The sequence below is a fragment of the Lygodium microphyllum genome, chromosome 7, assembly GCF_053477565.2.
Source record: "Lygodium microphyllum isolate KBCC chromosome 7, Lygodium_microphyllum_v1.1.10, whole genome shotgun sequence".
Taxonomy (NCBI): domain Eukaryota; kingdom Viridiplantae; phylum Streptophyta; class Polypodiopsida; order Schizaeales; family Lygodiaceae; genus Lygodium; species Lygodium microphyllum.
This window is the reverse complement of record NC_141141.1, coordinates 67,945,674-67,965,522: the sequence shown is the minus strand read 5'-3', so window position 1 is coordinate 67,965,522 and position 19,849 is coordinate 67,945,674. Positions and strand designations below refer to the sequence as shown.

At 43.0% G+C, this 19,849-nt stretch overlaps 1 protein-coding gene across 3 annotated transcripts in view; it reads right to left on the bottom strand.

Moving 5' to 3' along the window:
- The window catches only part of ARP6 (actin-related protein 6), a 32,724-nt gene extending 18,241 nt beyond the window's left edge, over window positions 1-14,483 (bottom strand). Inside the window, exons 1-2 of one of the 3 annotated variants that reach the window (XM_087681500.1) lie at window positions 13,459-14,483; window positions 12,991-13,225 (exon numbers count right to left, since the gene is read on the bottom strand). In XM_087681500.1, coding sequence (XP_087537626.1) covers window positions 12,991-13,225; window positions 13,459-14,192 — 969 coding nt within the window. In that variant the 5' untranslated portion in view covers window positions 14,193-14,483. The remainder of the gene's footprint in view (window positions 1-12,990; window positions 13,226-13,458) is intronic. The other 2 variants (XM_087681499.1, XM_087681498.1) reach the window with 2 other exon arrangements.
- Window positions 14,484-19,849: the final 5,366 nt, after the last annotated feature.

Sequence of the window (19,849 nt, the reverse complement as noted above, 5' to 3'; positions counted from 1 at the left end):
CACTAATGGGAATCTGACCAATACCTTGGATTGCATACAAAGCATTGTTTACACATACAACGGATCCCCCTTTTGTATATTTGCATTTGCATATGATACAAACAAGTCCTAAAAGGGCATTATGTACTTGCAAGCTCCACTGTCAAAATACCATGTGCTGCAACTTTCAACCGCGCTGAAAAACCGTTCATGTGAAGAAGGATCATACCAACAACACACAACAAAAGCATAAGACTCACCAATGTCCGAGCTTGCTAAATATGTGGTTGCATCCTTCATATTTACTAAATTTCAATAATACTCATGCCCAATTGTTTCTTCTTTTCACTTGTCATCCTCTTTCTGCATTCCTTAATAACATGCCCACTTTTTCTCCAATAATTGCATCTCTTTTTCTAAGCACCGTCATCCTCGGTGCCTAAAGAGTCCATGAAAGAAGTTGGTTTGCCTTTACACTTTGAGTTCGAGGGCTGCTATGACTTCCCTTTGTTTCAAATCTGTCTAGCTGCAAATGCTTGATTGTCCATGCTTATATTAGAGCAATTCACCCTTGATTGCTCTTCTTGCAATCAAATGTGTATGCATTGGCATCTCCTTTTGCAAGTAAGCAAACTGTAGTGGCAAAACTCCGATAAGTATCAACTAGGCCAATGTAACAACCCTAGTGAAATTTTGAAGCATTTGGCCCATCGCTTCATGCCCTCCCCCCTTGAATCGTCATCAACATACGAAATCACAATCAACATCAATCACATCATCACCATCTCCATCGAATCTCATGCCAATACTTGCACACAAATGCAACAAAGCACGTTGCCACCTTCACAAAGTAGAACCCCTAGTCGGATTAGCAGACGCAAGGACCAAAGTTTATTGCAGATCAACAAAAGACACGCTCGATGAAGGGGAGGGGAAGGGGAGCATCAAGCCATACAAACTATACAAAAGCTATAAGGCTTTGGCTACCAAATATCATTCATATTTGCTTATTCATTAGCTCTCAGAACATTACGTCAAGAGAGAAAGAGAGAGGTAGAAAGAGTAAGAGGGAGATAATGAGGGAGATAGAGATGAAGATAGTGAGAAAGAAAGAGAGTATAGGAGAAAACACAGAGAGAGAGAGAGAGAGAAGATAGTAAGAGAGATAAAGTACAAACAAAGTGTCTAAGAGGAAACTAACGAGAGAGAGAGAGAGAGAGAAAGAGGGAGGGAGGGAGGGTGTAAAAGAGAAAGAGAGAAAGCATAGAAGAGAGGAGAGAGAGAGAGAGAGAGAAAAGATGGTTAGAAGAGAGGGAGTTGAGAGAGAGAAAGAGAGAAAGAACAGACAGAGAGATAATATGAGAGGGAGATAACGAGAGAGAGAGAGAAAACAAAAAAAGAAAGTTATATTAACATCTACAAAAGGCCAAATCGGCCTATGAGACCAAAATGTTACATCTAAAAATTCAAAGATTTTTTCATGTCCCAAAATAGTTGGCATTTAATGCTATGACTATCTAAATGGAAAATAAACAATACACAATACATAGTTGATAAGTATAAAATGATGTCTAAGCCCGATACAAAGTGAAACTACTCAAAAAGCACTCTTGTCTCAAGATATCTCTTATGATTCTGTCTAGCATAGAGAGGCTAAATCGAGGAGGTAGGGTCTCTCTATGACGGTTTGGTATTCTCTGTATCTGTAGATGATGCCGCCTGCGAGGACGTGGACCAATGCTCACACCAACTTTGGATTGAGACAGGTAGATACGGTATATACTCCCTTTCCCTGGAGGAGAGAATTACCAGCTTTGTTTGCTCGTCGAGCCAAAGACAAAGGAGCACTACTTATGCAGATGCCTGATATACTACAAGATTAGGGCGCTTCAATTGCTTGTTTAGAGAAGGATTTGGGCAACTATCCAGGGTTATGGATTTCTCGGATCAGAGATATCTTGGGCTTCTTACTGGAGCTACACCATCACAAAGAGCATCTCTTAGAGACCCAACAACAGAGACATGGAGCCACACACTAGCATGCACTCACGAAGACCGATGGCCCTACCACGGAAGACCGCCTTAGACAACCATGGCAAGATGTAGAGTCTGTCACCCATGTCCAATGTACAGAGCTGCCTCAATGGTACATCGAACACCATGAGGCACGCGTGCATCCATGTATCTAGAGCAAACAACAAAACCATCAAGGGATATGTGTAGCTTCCGATAGAAAGCCATCTTCATCCCCACATCCTCAGTAGGTGCCACCCATATCCTGGTTGTGTGTATCTAAATAATGTCCATCCTGATGATACAGTTTAGCTCCTCTCAACTAAGCTCCAAGTGAAAGCAATCCAAGCTGTATTGTTGCAATGGAAGGTGATCCATATGCAATCCATGTAACTGTAACCATGCCTCTGTCCGAGCATACCAACACTCAGTATCCCCTTGTAATGCTAGTTGTCTAGATGACTCTAGTGCGAGCTAGGAGTATCTCTATCTCGACAAGCTAAGGCTATGCAAGAAAGTCAATTTGGAATAGAGCCTCTGTCACTAGAGGTGGTGCTCTCATCTTTACTCTAATAATCTCATGCAATACAAAGAGCTTACTTCAAACCATCTACTCCCACCCCTTATATATCTCCTCTCCCTTGGGTAGTGGCAGATCCTATGTGGCTCTCCTTGTGTGGTAAGATGCTCGATCCCCATATGGAGACCCCATACAGAAGTGCTAGGTGATCTAGAAACTATATGCATGTGCTCTGGCTCTCCATCATCCCCAGAGCCGCATAGCCTCGTGTCAATTTATCCTTTGTTACTCTCATCAAAGTGAATCTTGGTCTTGAAGAGAGTTAGAAGAGAAAGAGGAATGGAGAGAAACTTATGACCTTTGAAAAGTATGGAGAGGATTTAGAAGTATCACAACCTAAACACTAGGGCCACTATTATGTATCACTCTATATGATTACACTTTTAAGAGAAATAAGTCACATATCGTATATTCTCTTATGGGATATTCAAAGGAAAATGTTTTGGTTTTGATGAAATGTTTTAAGATAAGCTTGTTTCTTGGAACAAAGTACCGCACCCTTTGTTTAATTGCTCTGAAAACAATGTGGCTCCATCGTGTGTTGGCGAAGATTGGTTTGTCCTACATAGGACCCACTCGACTACGTATAAACAACCAGAGTGCCCTAGCTCTTGCTAAGAACCTTGGTTCCATGCTCACATGAAGCACATCAAGGTTCAATACCATTATGTTTGAGAGCAGATCATGGATTCCAAATTATCCATGGCCTATTGTCCCATGGAGAACAACGCAACGGATCTCTTCACAAAGCCGTTGCCAAAGGCTTCCATGCTTCATCACACGAGATTATTAGGTCTTCAAATACTCCTCGGATTTGAGAGGGGGTGTTGGCCTACCTATCTTAGGGTTTGTCAATCTATCATCTCCTGGTTGTGAGCTCTTGTTAGAGTCTAGCGAAGACATAGGAGCTCTGACAGTCTTGTGTGTGTTTCTCAATTTTTGCACATCTTAGTGTGCATTTGTTGTGTCTAGTAGCAGTCATTCCTGCCTACCAATGGTCCCCACTTGCTCCAAGATGCTGTGATTTTGTCCAAACAAGCACAACCAGCATTTTTCACTTTGTTTATTGCTGCTGACCACATTTATTGCAGGTCAAACACCTTTTATGACCAAGTGGACTGTTTAACAATCAGCCAGATTTGCGGCTCTTCAACTATCTATAGCTGCCCCCCTGCCCACACTTGACACATCATTCTCTTCTACACGTTTCAAGAGCACACTTCGTCTGGCTTTCTCCTTTGTCTCCAATGCTACTGCCATCATCATTCTCAGCCTGATCCAGTGCCCTCACTGACACCTCAAGCTGCATGCAAAGACTGATCAATCCATGTTGTTGTATTCAGCATTCATCTTCAGTTAATGCAAATTTCTTTCTTCCTTCTCCTGATGTCTCTCTTCTCCTTTCTCTTTGTGTTCGTGTTCTTCTTCTCCAATGCTGCTGCCATCATCATTCTCAACCTGATCTAGTGCCAGCACTCGTCAAAAAAACGACTAACAAAAGAAGGCTTTGATACCATGTCAAAAAATGACTAAGAGACTAGAGACAATAGGGTTGGCAAGGAGAAAAACAAAGTGTATGTGGCAAACACTAAGAGGGAAGAGAAATTCATAAACACAAGAACACGATGATGATGCCCTAAATCATGATATGAAAAAAAAAAAGTTCATCCAACGGAGCCAAAGCTCAAAAAATGACTACACTATCCTGTCTAAATCAAGCGGCAACAGTGAAGGGAGTGAAACGCAATCCTCCGAACACTAGGCTATCAAAGTAATCATTGGAAGGTGAAGGATAGCTATCGAGAGAGTAAACCGCATACCTTTAATGTCGATGAAGATGAGGGAGATGATCATTGATTGTCCAAGGAGCAAACCGTAGTCCTCATATGCCGAGAAGTGAACCAAGATGCAAAACGCAAATGTCAGATGCCTCAATTGTCAAACACAATGATGGATGATGACGCAAGCTAATCGAGACTAATATTTGAGTGAGGAAAGCTCACACCTAATGCCCTTGATCAACAAACGCAAGTTGCAAAACTGATGCCAAGTAGCAATGATGTTGCCAAGTACAGAGAATACCTTCAAGCTATCAAACGCAAGATACAAATGATGCCTGATGGGTGGAGGCTGTCACCAGATACAAAAGACTAATGCCAAACAATGGGGGAGATGTTGCCAACAATGGAGGAAGTTTGCTAGCTGGAAAAGACCCCCGAACACAAACCTGATGATGAGAAAAGGGCACCTAAAGAAGAAGGTTAAAGGTAGTGTGAGCTAGCCACGAGCCTCGAACTGCAATGTCCTTCAAAAGGGGTGTGAACAGCAAGGGATAGGCTGGAGAGAGAAGGAAAGGGTGTCTGAGTGACGAAAGAAGAGGGGTGAAGAATGACTGAAATAGTGTGAGAATGAATGAAGTGATGGCCTAATTGTAGGCATAAGCTGCCTAGGGTGGCATTCCACTGAGTGGGCACCCACTGATAAATGACAAAAAATGAGCACACCGGCCGTTTTTCAAGCTGTCAGTGCAAAATCCTAAATGAAGTATATAAACTGAAGAAGTGGTTTCTCAACACCCCCTCTCAAGCCCAAAAAGGAACGAAGAAAGAGAAGCAAAGAGAGATATGAAGAAGATGTAGAGGATCTCGAAGATCTAAGATTTCCACTTGTGACAAGTAACCTATAGTAAGGAGCAGTAGACAAGATGAACTATAGAACCTGAATCCACCTTGGGAGAGAAGCCACTAGCTTGTAACTCCATGCTCGAAGGAATTCTAAGGCCTCGTCACCAAGTCGCAACTAAACCTCCGCGACCTTGATCTAGGTAGTACCTGAAGATCTTGGGTATCAATAGAAGAATAACAGCTTGAAGACAACCATCCCCAAAGAGAAAATGGTACGTGAAGAACTTCATGATGAGTAGGTGTCCCCTCTCAGACTAGAGACACAAGGATCCCCTCTAAAGCCGAAGAAGAAATAGAAGTCCCCCTATGAGGGTGTGCAAATAACATCCCCCTTTGTGAGAGATAGGAAATCCAAAAACGCATGGATCACGAACTCCGAATCATTTGATGATGAAGAAACTGCTACCAATCATGCCAAAGAAGGGATCTAGGGTATCGAAGATATCAAAGATCTCCCAAAGGTGGTCTCTTGAACCTAAGTAGTCAAGGGTGGATAAAAGTGAGGCTCATGTTGAACCAAGGATGGGCAACAATCAATGTCTCTCAATGGAGTGGACTCCGAAGGCAAAGTAATGGAAGGTGTCGAATAGCCACTGTCTCTCAAAGGAGCAGACTCCCAAGGGGACAATATCCAACAATCACTCTCTCTCAGTGAAGCAAACTACAAAACCGCGAGTTGTTGAGGTGGCATTCCTGAAACCCTAGAAGAAGTAGAAACAACCTCCATAGTGCATTGCAATGGTCACGAGGAGGCCATGGCGATTGTGGCTCACTGAGCACCTCTAGCTGTCAAAAAAATGACTAACAACAAAAGACTTTGATACCATATCAAAAAATAAGTGAAAGACCAGAGAGAAAGTGGGATTTACAAGGAGAAACACAAAGTGTGTACAACAAACACTAAGAAAAGAAAATTAGAAACACAAGAACAACACAGTAATGATGCACTAAATCTTGCTATGAGAAGAAAAATTGATGCAGTAGAGTCTAAGCTCACAAGATGAGTGTGTTGTCCTGTCTGGATCAAGCAACATCACCTCTAGAAAATCTATGCAATAAAGGGAGCGAAACACCATCCTTCATGCAGTGGACTATCAAAGTAATCATTGGAAGGTGAAAGCAATTGTCGAGGAAGTGAACCACAGTCCTCTCATGCTATCAGAGATGAAAAAGATGATCACGAGTTGTCGAGGGAGCGATCTACAATCCTTAACACCGGATCAGAATGCAAAACGCAAATATCAAATGCCTCCTAATTGACAAACGCAATGGTGGATGATGACGCCAGCTGGTGGAGACTACCTCCCGAATGAGAAAAGTTGACACCTGATACCCCCGACCAACAAACGCAAGTTGCAAAAATGCCACCAAATACAGAGAACACCTCCAAGCTACCGAGTGCAAGATACAAATGACACCTCATGGATAGAGGTTGTCGCCAAATGCAAAAGATGAATGCAGGATGCAAAAGACTAACACCAAATGATGGAGGAGATATCGCCAACAATGAAGGAAAATCGCCAACTTCAAAAGACCTCCAAATGGAAACCTGATGATGAGGAGTAAGGCAAATAACAAGTAGGTGAAAGGTGGTGTGAGCCAACTGCGAGCCTCAACCTACAATGTCCTCCGAAAGGGGTGTGAGCAACAAGGGAGAGGCTGGAGAGAGAAGGAAAGGATGTCTTAAGTGACAGAAGAAGAGGGATAAATAATGATTAAAATGATATGAGAATGAATGAAGTGACGGCCTATTTGTAGACATAAGCTATCTAGAGTGGCGCACCACTAAGTGGGAGCCCACTAATAAAATGACCAAAAATGAAGTGTGTAAACTAAAAAAGTGATTTCTCAACAACACTGACGCCTAACACTGCATGCAAGGACTGATCAGTCCACATTGTTGTACTCAGCATTCATCTTTAGTCAATGCAGATTTCTTTATTCCTTCTCCTACTGTCTCTCTCTTCCTTTCTCTCTGTGTTCATGTTATTCTTTCGTTGCACACTCACACATTTGTACCTAGATCTCCACTTGTCTTTTGTTGGATGATTAATCTACTCCAATTTTTTTATTTATTTCTTTGTTTCTTGCAAGTTGCAACTCTTATTAAAGGGTTCTATTTTCTTATTATAGATGTTGTATCATATCCATCAAGTACCACTCCCAAGGGGTGAAATTGGTGGTGGGTTTTGATAGGGGTAAGGTAAGTACTTTGGAGAAGCTCAATCTAGTTCCCATCTTTTTGAGCATATGGAATTCGAAACAAGGAGCTACTACTACCAATGTGTCCTAGCCTTTTGTGAGACAACCTCTTGCCTCCAATTGGCAAGGACTATACTAGCTTACAACTCAAGATGCAATAAGTAGGTGCAACGAGAAGGGTAGACAAGTGTGTTGAAAAAGCACACAAGTATGGAGGAGAGGGAGATAGACAACGGGACAAGATAGGGGTACCAAGAGGCGGAGAGGGGACAAAAGTGACAAGCAAGGGTGAGAAGCAAAGGTGTGGCATGGCAAGCGAAGGGATGATGAGAGTGACAACCACGGGCAAGCTAGGCAAAGAGGCAACAAGAGAAGCAAAGAGGAGGCAAAACAGGTCAATGAATCAAGCGATAGGCAACATGCCCAGTGATGACGAACTAGTGTTGTCAATAGGCAAGTGACCAGTGTTGACAAGCAAGTGTCAACCAACACTAACAAAAGGACAAGTGGAAAACAACAAGTAACCACCAATGCCGACAAAAGGACAAGAGGCAACATGTAATAGAGAGAGAGAGAGAGAGAGAGAGAGAGACTAAGGGACAAGTAGGCTCACACACACACACACACACACATACAGAGGGGTAAGAGGATAGCTTTTATAATGAAAGAGTGGTTTGCCTTTCTTGAGTTATCGCCTCCAACACAAATATATTTGCAACATTAGAGGGGCTAGAGACATAATGGAGAGTATTAGGTAGGTGATAATCATGCACTTGTGAACTGGTTCATGCAATGAAGCCCCATCGACTCAAAGGATAAAAGTGAAACATTTAAAACTATAACATTAAAAAAAATAAAATGATAACATTAAAATTTACTAAAATAAAACATTAAAATGATAAAAACAATGACATTAAAAACAACTGATATGAAACATAAAAAATGAAAAACATTAAATATTAATGCTTAAGTTAGCCACATTGAAAGAACTGTTTCGAGCATATGGAAAATCAAGAAAATCTGAAACATTTCCTCAAGGTGAAACACCTTGTGGCAGCGATTCCTCAAAGGAAAAACGTGTTGGTTAGGAAACACGTTTTGGGTACATCCCCTTACGTCAGCACTCTAGATCCTCATAAGAGGCATTTTGAGGTGCTTCCCACCTCTATGGTGTACCGAGACACTGACTATGGATGACCAATAGTGTGGCAATCTCCCTTTCTTTAACAAGAAGCAATATGTTGAGTATCCATGTCTACAACAATGGAAGAAAGGCTGCTTATAAATAGGCAAAAGAAGTACAACAAAATGATCAAGTCAATTGCATTAAATGCAGCTCAATAATACAAGTCGACCAACATTAAATGCACACATCAAAACAAAAATGATTTTTAGCTGTAAGTCTTGATGTCCAAGATATGTACTCTACTAATACTCTCTCTCAAATCATGGGTGATTAGTACAATAAAATATAAATGACTAAAACGACTCGTCATATTCATATTATATACAATAATGATACTCAACTAGAACCACAACTATCCAAGCAACGGATCATCAAGCCATCACCAAGGTTCCTAGAAAAGACATTGATATCGATGTCAATCATACCAAGCCTTGAGCACAGACTACTCTCTTTCAAACATCCCTTCATGAACCTAAAAGGCAAATTGGCTCTAAGATTTGAATCTAACTAACTTAGTCCATGTTGTGGAAAGCAATGCTAAGGGTCTATCACACTTCGTATGGATGAGGCTTAAATATCACATCACTCCCTCTCTAGCACTAGAGTCACGAGGGATGACAACACCACTAGGGCTAGAGAGTTGCAAAAGCCTATGTGGACTTATCTTGATCCTTCTTCTTCTCCTTTCACATGCCACTAGTTTCTTGTGGTTCTTTTGAACTTGCCCCTTCTTATCACAATGATAACACTAACTTTCCTTCTTCTGCTACTTATCACCCCTCTCTAAAGCAACAAGAGCATCCAATGCGCCACTAGATCAAGATGGTAACCTCCCCTAGAAACACAAAGTAGTCTCATATTCCAATAGCATCAAGATCGTATGATCAAAACTAATTGGTTTTGTTAATATATGAGCTCATAAGGCATTAACCACAACATCAAACTCTGAAAATACCTTGTAAGTACAATCCTCGCAAGATGGGCGTCAAGAAGGATAAACTGCATGTTGCAAAGCTAATCCTGGGTCGAAAGGACTTCGTTTGAGATGCATGGAAGGAGAGTTGAGTATACCCTTGTCAAGAAATAACTGAGCAACTAGAGAGACAAGGTTTGCAGAGAGGAACACAAAGTGTAGACGACAAACACTGAGAAGAGAAGAGAAGAGAAACTCAAATGAATGAAATGAAATAATGAAGTGACTCTGATACAAGGGTGTCGTAGCACGAAGGATGCCCTAGAGTAAGGAGATTGCCGAAGAAACCTCTGAATCTACAAATGCAAGGATGATGAGGTGTTGCCTGGACCAGGGAGACTATCGTCGAAGAGAAGCCTCTAAATCCACAATGCAAGGATGATGCCTGGTGATGCCTAGAGCAAGGAGACTGCCGTCAAAGAATGAGGAGCCTCTCAAGTCCGCAACTATAGGTCTGAAGACTAACACCAGCTATTGTGCAGTGACGCGGAGAAGACAAAAGAGCTACAAAATTGAAAACGCAAATGTAGTAGCCTTTGATGATGCAAGCGCCAACTAAAAGAGGAGGGCAAAAGATGTCAAACACAAGAAATCCATCTCAAGTTGATATCGCCATGATGATGGGATGGTCGCTAGCTAGAGAGGACGAAGCCACTACCACCGTAAACATAGCCCAAGGAAGCTGGAGACTGACGCCTACCAATAGGGATGGATATTGTGGAAGGAGAAGAGAGAGAGATGACGATCTCACGAAGTGAGTGAACAAAGTGGGTGAAGAATGAATGGGAGGTGCCGTATATATAGATACGAACTATCTTGAATCTCGCCCACTAAAGTCTCTCCTACGATGCTCCAACACTCTTCGAAGACCTTAGAAAGCTTTTTGGGGCCCGAAACTAAAACCAAAACTGGAAATGAAGAAGAGAAACTATATGAATGATGCGGTTTCTCAACACCGCCTGTCAAGCCCAAAACTGAGCACAAAAAAGAAGTGAGGTGAAGAGAACAAAATCCACCCTGTAATCTGAGAATGCCATCTAAAAGGAGACCTGTGAAGATAGCCAGGAGACTGGATGAGCAATAGAACTTGAAACACAACCTCGAGTGAGAAGCCACTGGCTCCGATACACCATGCTAGAAGGAATACGAAGGCCTAATCATAAAGTCACTACTGAAAATCCAAGGGCCCCAATCAAAGACAGATTCTCTAGAGATTGGATAGAAGGAAAGGAAATGACTACTCCAAAGAGAGGCACTCCTCAAAGATAAATGATGGTGAGGAACTTTAAGAGTAATAGAATCCCCCTCTAAAACTAGATAAGTAAGATTCCCTTTGAAGCCAATGAAAAAGAAGATGCTCCCTCGAAGGGCAAAGAAAAAAAATCCCTCTCTATATCCCCCTCTACGAGAGATAGGAACTCCAATTGAAGAATCGCAAACTCCGAGATGTCTGAGGATTAAGAAGTACCGCCAAGCGTGCCGAAGAAGGTATTTGGGACTCGGAAGGAGCAGAAGCCGTAGAGCATCCAAAGGTGTCTTCTTGAACCTGAGAAGAAAAGGATGGGGTAGAATGAGACTTAGGGTGAGCCAAGGGTGAGAAACAATCGTGGGCTCGTAATGGAGTGGACGGTGGAGGGAATGTGGGTCGTGGAAGCCACTGGACCCAAAAATGGCTGGGCGAAACCACCACACAATGTGTACCTCTAGCTCTAATACCATATCAAGAAATGACTAAGCAACCAAAGAGACAATAGGATTTGCAAGGAGGAATACAAAGTGTATACAGCAAACACTAAGAAGAGAAGAAGAGAAACTTAGATGAATGAAATAAAATAATAAAGTGAATCTGATACAAGGGTACCGTAACACAAAGGATCCTGGAGCAGGGAGACTATCGAAGAAGCCTCTGAATCTACAAACGCAAGGATGATGAGATATCGCCTATAGCAAGGAGACCATCGTCGAAGAAGAGCCTCTGAGTCCGCAACTCAAGGATAATAACTAGTGATGCCTGGAGCACATAGACTATTGTCGAAGAATGAGAAGCCTTTGAGTATGCAAACGCAAGCTTGAAGACTGATGCCAGTTGTTGTGGAGTGACACCAAAGAAGACAAAAGAGCTAGAAATTGAAAACACAAATGTAGTAGTCTATGATGGTGAAAGCGCTAGCTAGAAGAGGAGAACAAAAGATATCAAACGCAAGAAATCCACCCTCAAGATAATATCGCCATGATGATCAGATGGTTGCCAATTGGAGAGGAAGAAGCCACTACCACCATGAACGCAACCCAAGGAAGCTGGAGATTAGCGCATTGTAAGAGAGACGGAGATGTTGAAAGGAGAAAAGAGAGAGATGGCAGTCTCACAAAGTGAGTGAAATAAGTGGATGTCTCTTTCCAACAAGAAGCAATGTTCTGAGTGTTAAACTTTAGTATATACAGCAACGGAGGAGAGGCTCCCTATAAATAGGCAAACGAGATACACAAAATGATTAGTTCTACTGCATTAATACAACCCAAAAAGTATATGTTGACTAGCATTAAACACATTATATCCGAACAAAAATACATTCTAGCTATAAAACTTGATGTAAGCACAAGGAAAAAGGTAAGAATAGGGGACCGAATGAAAGGGGAGAGAGAGAGAGAGAGAGAAAGAGAGAGATCAACACCACACTGAGAGGAGAACCGACCCCGCCCACTTTACTGGATTGTATTGAAACAAACAACAAGCACCAAGTGTGCCTAAACCATCAATATATACGTATGGAGCTTGGGTGCTTAAAAGTGAAAAGAGTCTACAAATGATAAGGATTTGCTGAAAATGACAAGCATTGAGCAAAATGACAAGCATAGAGACACTTATCTTTTCAGAATGACACATGTTCTATTCTAGATGTTACATATCACTTTCCTAAAGAAAGAAGCTTCTAAACCTTTTGCTTTAAAAATCGCTAAAATGATTAATAATTAAAAATAGACGCTAAAAACTAAATTATTCCTTGCAAAATTCTTGAGCCACAGACACAAATAGAATTTCCATTTGAGGAACTTTCAAAAATAGTAATCTTCTAAATTTTAGGAGTTCCCAAATTTAGATTACGAAGAGCTTAATAGTATAAGTCCGTCAATTCATAGATTTAGCAAAGCTGCAAGAAATTTAATTTCCTCGGCTGCCCACACTTCACTATGCATGCACAATTTCAGAACCAGATCATGTGCCGCTGGTGTAACCAGAAACTTAAGCTTATTGATAAAATTAAATCACAAAAAATGTCATTCAACATAAATAACTAAAGCATACATCAGTATGGCAGTAAATGGACAATCCTTAAATGTCTGGTAAGGGAAAAATAAGACTCATCATCATTACCTGCAGATCGTGCACCACAGGTCCTGGTTGCTCTTCCCTGATTTTTGATGCATCAGCATTGATTGGCATACTACTATGCTGCAGTTTTTTCCCCTCACCACCTTTATTAGAAATTTGTGGCAAATGACTGTAAGCTGCCCTAGCAGCATCTGGATCTTTGACAAAGCCTCGCTTATGCTTCACACCATCAGGAAGAACATAGGTACTTTGGACATAATTCTCTTTTCCTGATTTCCTGCAAGAGAATCCATACTTCAGAATTTTTGTGATACACAATCAAACATGCAAAGAACCTGTAAAGCTTGAACCAGATGCAGATGTGGAATACACAGTACCTATCTCTAGCACATCAACACCACGATTAAAAAACAGAAGGTTCAGGCTTAAAACTAGAAAGAAGTGGTGTAAGCAGCACCACAGGTAATTAGATTTTGCATGCAGTACAACTTGAAGCATGCTCAAAAGTACCGGGCAGCTTCCAGATCCAAAGCAACATCTAAAGAGCAATAACACAGCTTCTCTTTCACATCATCTATAATGTACGTCTCGTCCATCATGTTCCAAGCTCTGTACGAAACAAGCTCCTTGAGATAATTTGTGAGAGCTTTGCCTCCAAGATCAATCCTCTTAACCGCATAATTACAGGTAAAATTCTGAAACACGGGAGCTGCATGTGTAAACGAGAATCCACAATCCACGACAAGGCTGCATTGGGACCTGGCTGCAAGGCTCTTGGGCCTGCAGTGGGCATAGTATGTGTGCACAAGAGAGGGGGCATCGGCGACGCAGAGTGAGTGGAACCCTAGTTCTTCAAAAATGACCTCGTCCGTGCTGCGCTGGATGGAAGGCAGGTTGAAGAGGGGCTCAACGAGGAGGAGGGAGTTGTCTGCGGGGCGCACTTTGAGCAATGTCTTGAAGATGCGATCCCAGATGTCCTTCTGGAGGTCTGGGGAGATGAGGTAGCCACGGTCCATGGGCCGGCGGATGGAGATGCGCTGCACTTCGTCGCAGAGCTGGAGCTGGTCAGCTACCAGCCATCGTTTGCTGGCCTGGGGGCGGCCGGTACAGTTGGGCACGACAATGGAAGGGTTTGACTGGCCTGCGAAACCGGCCTTGCAGAGAGCAGCACCGCTGTCCAGAACCACCACTGTTTTCTGGCCCGTGCTGCTGCTGCTAGTAGCTGCAGCTCCAGGCCGGGGCATGGCGATTTCGCTCTTCCGCTTCCCTACCTAGGCACTTGGCGCGTATGTTGGAGCATGATCTCTGGGTTTTCAAATTGTGGAGGGCGCTAGTAGCTGGTGTTGCAGCATGATCTCTCGTTTTTCAAATTGTCGAAGCCCTTAGTAGCTAGTGTTGCCGTCTACAGAGGGCGAGCTGGTATACTCCAATAATGTGTGAGCACGTTTCACTTGAGTTCCATTCCCAGGGACGGATTTGCTTTCATTTGCCTCAGACGTATGTGGGATCTTGGCTCCTTAATATTCTCTCGTATCAAAACTTGGGAGGATTCACACCTCTCTAGCCAAGCTGTGTGCATTAGCACATGCAAATGATGTGGCCCAAAGGTGACTTGAGGTTATCTGTGTGTAAAATTCTTGTTCGGGCTCTTTTCCCCGCCCATGAGTCAAAATTGCACTTCACAAAGATTGAACACGCTCCATTGCCCAACCACTACTAAACTATAACCATTGCAACAATCACGGCATCACAACAAAGTTACTTTACATTTTAAATGTTTATCTTATGTGAAAATGACAATCACTTTCAACCAAACAAATGAGTCAAAACCCACCCTTGAAGCAATGATTACGCTAGCGAGAGGCATCACCAATATAGAGCAATTATACCAACGAGCCCTAGCCTAATTATTTGAGGTGGGTGGGTGAGTTTCTCTCGATCTTAGGATTGATTCCTCCCTACTCTCCTCTCAGCTCGGAAGTACCTGCCCTCTCTCAGGATGGTTCACTTCAATTGACGTCCCAAATAAACAACTAGAAAATGGCTTGCATTACAAAATATAGGATAATTAAACCAATAAAAGTGCATTTCACTATTTGACAATTTTTATGCAAAGACTTATCAAATGGGGCCATTTTGTTTGTGACAAATATAATCCACTTTGCTTCCACAATGTGATTTTTTGGAATGAATCAAGGCTTAAAAAGATATATTATACAATGTGCTGGCTAGAAATCAAGCTTAACAAAAAGAAGAGCATACCGATGGGCCAATCACTATCAAGCATACTACCCTCTCATGTGCTAGTTGCTCAAAAAGGCAATACAATTAGTAAAGAATTGATTTTCAAAGTGAGGTGCATTGATCTCGTTATGGAGGGCGGCCTTGTTATTGGAGCATCTATTGTAGGTTCTTTACAAACATCCTCCACAATTGCAACAAGTAACTTCTTGTGAATAGATGGCATGATTAGGGGTTATGAGGCCTCATCCTAACAACTTCTCTTATGTAGCCTTTCCCTTTATATAGCTTTCACAAGGAAAGAGATAAGGCAAAGGCCATTTAGGGACATGGATGCGTCAAAGGAGGTACAACCCTATGGATTGGCTTATTGTCAAGAAGCGCATTTTTAAAAAAATTTCTATTGTTAGAGGAAAAATAGTCTTAAGTGTTTCTCCTCTATGTGTCATGGCACGTTCTCAAGGAGAGAATAATGGCCTCTTTTGGTAGAAAGTTGACAAGGACTTATGTCCTTTCCAAGCACAACCCTCACTCGTGTGTGTGGGTGACACCACTAATAGATAATTCTATATATGCACATGTTTATGTGTGTCAAGAATTATTATTGGTGGGCCCTTTTCATAGTTGAATGCTTATGGAGTATCCTTTTGCTATTTATTTTTATAAGCACCTACTATTTGTTAATTGATATTTTAGTATTTATAGTCAAATGCTCACAAACTATCCCTTGATTTTTATTTTTTTTGAGCAACCACTATTTACTAACTAATATTTTAGCATTTATTAAAGTGATATATTTTATTGATTCTCACACCAATATTATTCATTGTTAGACTTTATTGAAGTGTAGAGACAAATGAAGGATATGTGTGGTGTTGAATGAGTTTTAACCTAATTTGAGACTTGCCAACTACCAAAAAAAGCAAGTGCTAAATATAATAGTGTGAGAGTCCAAAGACAAGAAAGGTCAAATGGTGTACTAAAATTAATTTTTGGAAAGGGTTGTAAATTTTTAGAACTTCAGTGTATTGCTTTAGGTGCCGTATATATGCAAGTTTAATATGTAATTTCTCCATCCATTACATAATTTTGAGGTTATATTAAAAGACTTGCAATAGATGTGAAGATTGCAAGCAATGTCTAGTCACTTTTATCTAAATTATATCTACAAAGGCAAAAGTACATGCAAAAGGGAGAAGGACTGATCACAAATCAAGTAGAAATGGATAGAGGGCACCTAATTTAAGCAAGAAAACCTAACCCTAACCCTAAGATATACTACATTATTATTTGAGCTACACATTCGGGAGGTGTCGAAGCACCGAGCTCCTGAACCTAGCTCCCAAACCAAACCAAAGTCTACATGTGCCATTAATTGCTCGCATGATTGGGGCAAAGAGAAATGTAAGTGGTCATTAATCTCACACATGATTGGGGGCAGAGAGAAACGTGGTCTCTTTCCACCACCTCCTCCTCTCACTCTCACTCAGGGGCAACAGGTAGGAGCTGACAGGAGCAGGTAGGAGCATCAGCAGTTGTCAAGAGCAGGCAACAGGCAGCATGAGTAGGCAAGTTAGTCCTCTCTCTCTCTCTCTCTCTCTCTCTCTCTCTCTCTCTCTCTCTCTCTCTCTCTCTCTCTCTCTCCGACTACCACGGCACGTAGTCCAGTCCGACTGCCATGCAATCTCTCTCTTTCACAATAGTCCGGTAGTCTCACTCTATGGGGGACAGCTCGAAGTCAACGACACACACACATGACTCTCTCTCTCTCAGAAGGGGGTGAGCCGCCATTGGACTGGGCTTCTATACTACATTATTATTTGAGTTACACGTTCGGGATGTGTAAAGCACCAAGGAGCTCTCGAACCTAGCTCCCAAACCAAACCAAAGTCTACATGTGCCATTAATTGCTTGCATGATTGGGGGCAAAGAGAAATGTAAGTGGTCATTAATCTCACACATGATTGGGGGCACAGAGAAACGTGGTCTCTTCCCACCACCTCCTCCTCTCACTCTCACTCTCACTCTCATTCTCACTTGCACTCTCACTCAAGGGCAGCAGGTAGGAGCAGACAGGAGCAGGTAGGAGCATCAACAGTGGTCAGGAGCAGGCAGCATGAGCAGGCAAGCGAGTCCTCTCTCTCTCTCTCTCTCTCTCTCTCTCTCTCTCTCTCTCTCTCTCTCTCTCTCTCTCTCTCTCTCTCTCTCCCCAATCTAGCAGTCCGCCAAACTGCCACGGTCTCCAGTCTCACACATAGTCCAATCCAACTGCCATGAAATCTCTCTCTCTCTCTCTCTCTCTCTCTCTCTCTCTCTCTCTCTCTCTCTCTCTCTCTCTCTCTCTCTCTCTCTCTCTCTCTCTCTCTCTCTCTCTCTCTCTCTCTCTCTCTCTCTCTCAGCTAGAAGGGGGTGAGCCACCATTGGAATGGGCTTCTATACTACATTATTATTTGAGCTACACGTTCAGGAGGTGTTCAAGCACCAAGGAGCTCTCGAACCTAGCTCCCAAACCAAACCAAAGTCTACATGTGCCATTAATCTCTTGCATGATTGGGGGCAAAGAGAAATGTAAGTGGTCATTAATCTCACACATGATTGGGGGCAGAGAGAAACGTGGTCTCTTTCCACCACCTCCTCCTCTCACTCTCACTCTCACTCCCATTCTCACTCGCACTCTCACTCAAGGGCAGCAAGTAGGAGCATCAGTAGTGGTCAGGAGCAGGCAGCAGGTAGCATGAGCAGGCAAGTGAGTCCTCTCTCTCTCTCTCTCTCTCTCTCTCTCTCTCTCTCTCTCTCTCTCTCTCTCTCTCTCTCTCTCCGTCTCTCTCTCTCCCCCCAGTCCAGCAATCCGCCAGATTGCCATGGTCTCCAGTCTCGCACATAGTCCAGTCTGACTACCATGTAGTCTCTCTCTCTCACAATAGTCCGGCAGTCTCACTCTATGGGGGACAGCTCGAAGTCAATGACACACACACATGACTCTCTCTCTCTCTCTCTCTCTCTCTCTCTCTCTCTCTCTCTCTCTCTCTCTCTCTCTCTCTCTCTCTCTCTCTCTCTCTCTATCTATCTCTCTCTATCTCTCTCTCTCAAGGGGGTGAGCTGCCATTGGACTGGGCTTCTATACTACATTATTATTTGAGTTACACATTCGGGATGTATCAAAGCACCAGGGAGCTCTTGAACCTAGCTCCCAAACCAAACCAAAGTCTACATGTGCCATTAATTACTTGCATGATTGGGGGCAAAGAGAAATGTAAGTGGTCATTAATCTCACACATGATTGCGGGCAGAGAGAAACGTGGTCTCTTCCCACCACCTCCTCCTCTCACTCTCACTCTCACTCTCATTCTCACTCGCACTCTCACTCAGGGGCAGCAGGTAGGAGCAGGTAGGAGCATCAGCAGTGGTCAAGAGCAGGCAAGTGAGTCCTCTCTCTCTCTCTCTCTCTCCCCCCCCCCAATCCAACAGTCTGCCAAACTGCCACGGTCTCCAGTCTCACACATAGTCCAATCCAACTGCCATGCAATCTCTCTCTCTCTCTCTCTCTCTCTCTCTCTCTCTCTCTCTCTCTCTCTCTCTCTCAACAATCCGACTGTCTCACTCTGTGGGGGGGCAGCTCGAAGTCAATGACACACGTACACAATGATCTCTCTCTCTCTCTCTCTCTCTCTCTCTCTCTCTCTCTCTCTCTCTCTCTCTCTCTCTCTCTCTCTCTCTCTCTCTCTCTCTCTCTCTCTCTCTGTGTGTTGAAAGGGGGTGAGCCACCATTGGAATGGACTTCTATACTACATTATTATTTGAGCTACACGTTCGGGAGGTGTCGAAGCACCAAGGAGCTCTCGAACCTAGCTCCCAAACCAAACCAAAGTCTACATGTGCCATTAATTGCTTGCATGATTGGGGGCAAAGAGAAATGTAAGTGGTCATTAATCTCACACATGATTGGGGGCAGAGAGAAACGTGGTCTCTTTCCACCACCTCCTCCTCTCACTCTCACTCTCACTCCCATTCTCACTTGCACTCTCACTCAGGGGCAGCAGGTAGGAGCAAACAGGAGCAGGTAGGAGCATTAGTAGTGGTTAGGAGCAGGCAGCAGGTAGCATGGTCCTCTCTCTCTCTCTCTCTCTCTCTCTCTCTCTCTCTCTCTCTCTCTCTCTCTCTCTCTCTCTCTCTCTCTCTCTCTCTCTCTCTCTCTCCCCCCCAATCCAGTAGTCCGCCAAACTGCCACGGTCTCCAGTCTCGCACATAGTCCAATCCGACTGCCATGTAATCTCTCTCTCTCTCTCAACAATCTGACAGTCTTATTCTGTGGGGGGCAGCTCGAAGTCAACGATACACATACACAATGACTCTCTCTCTCTCTCTCTCTCTCTCTCTCTCTCTCCCTCGTGCATCCAGGAGGGATCACCTGCTATTAGCAACTTCGACGACTGCTACTACATCCCAGGATAGTATATCTCCCTGCATCTGTTACATATACACATCGCACCACTTTATCACAGCCGACAGTTGTTCCCCTATCACAGCCAACATTTGTTCCCCTTTTGTAGCCATTATCTGGAGTACCAGAGCTACATACGCACATACACATACACGACACTTATCACACTCACAGCACCGTATTTTCAGTTTCCAATTTTTAGCTTTTCATTCAGCACTT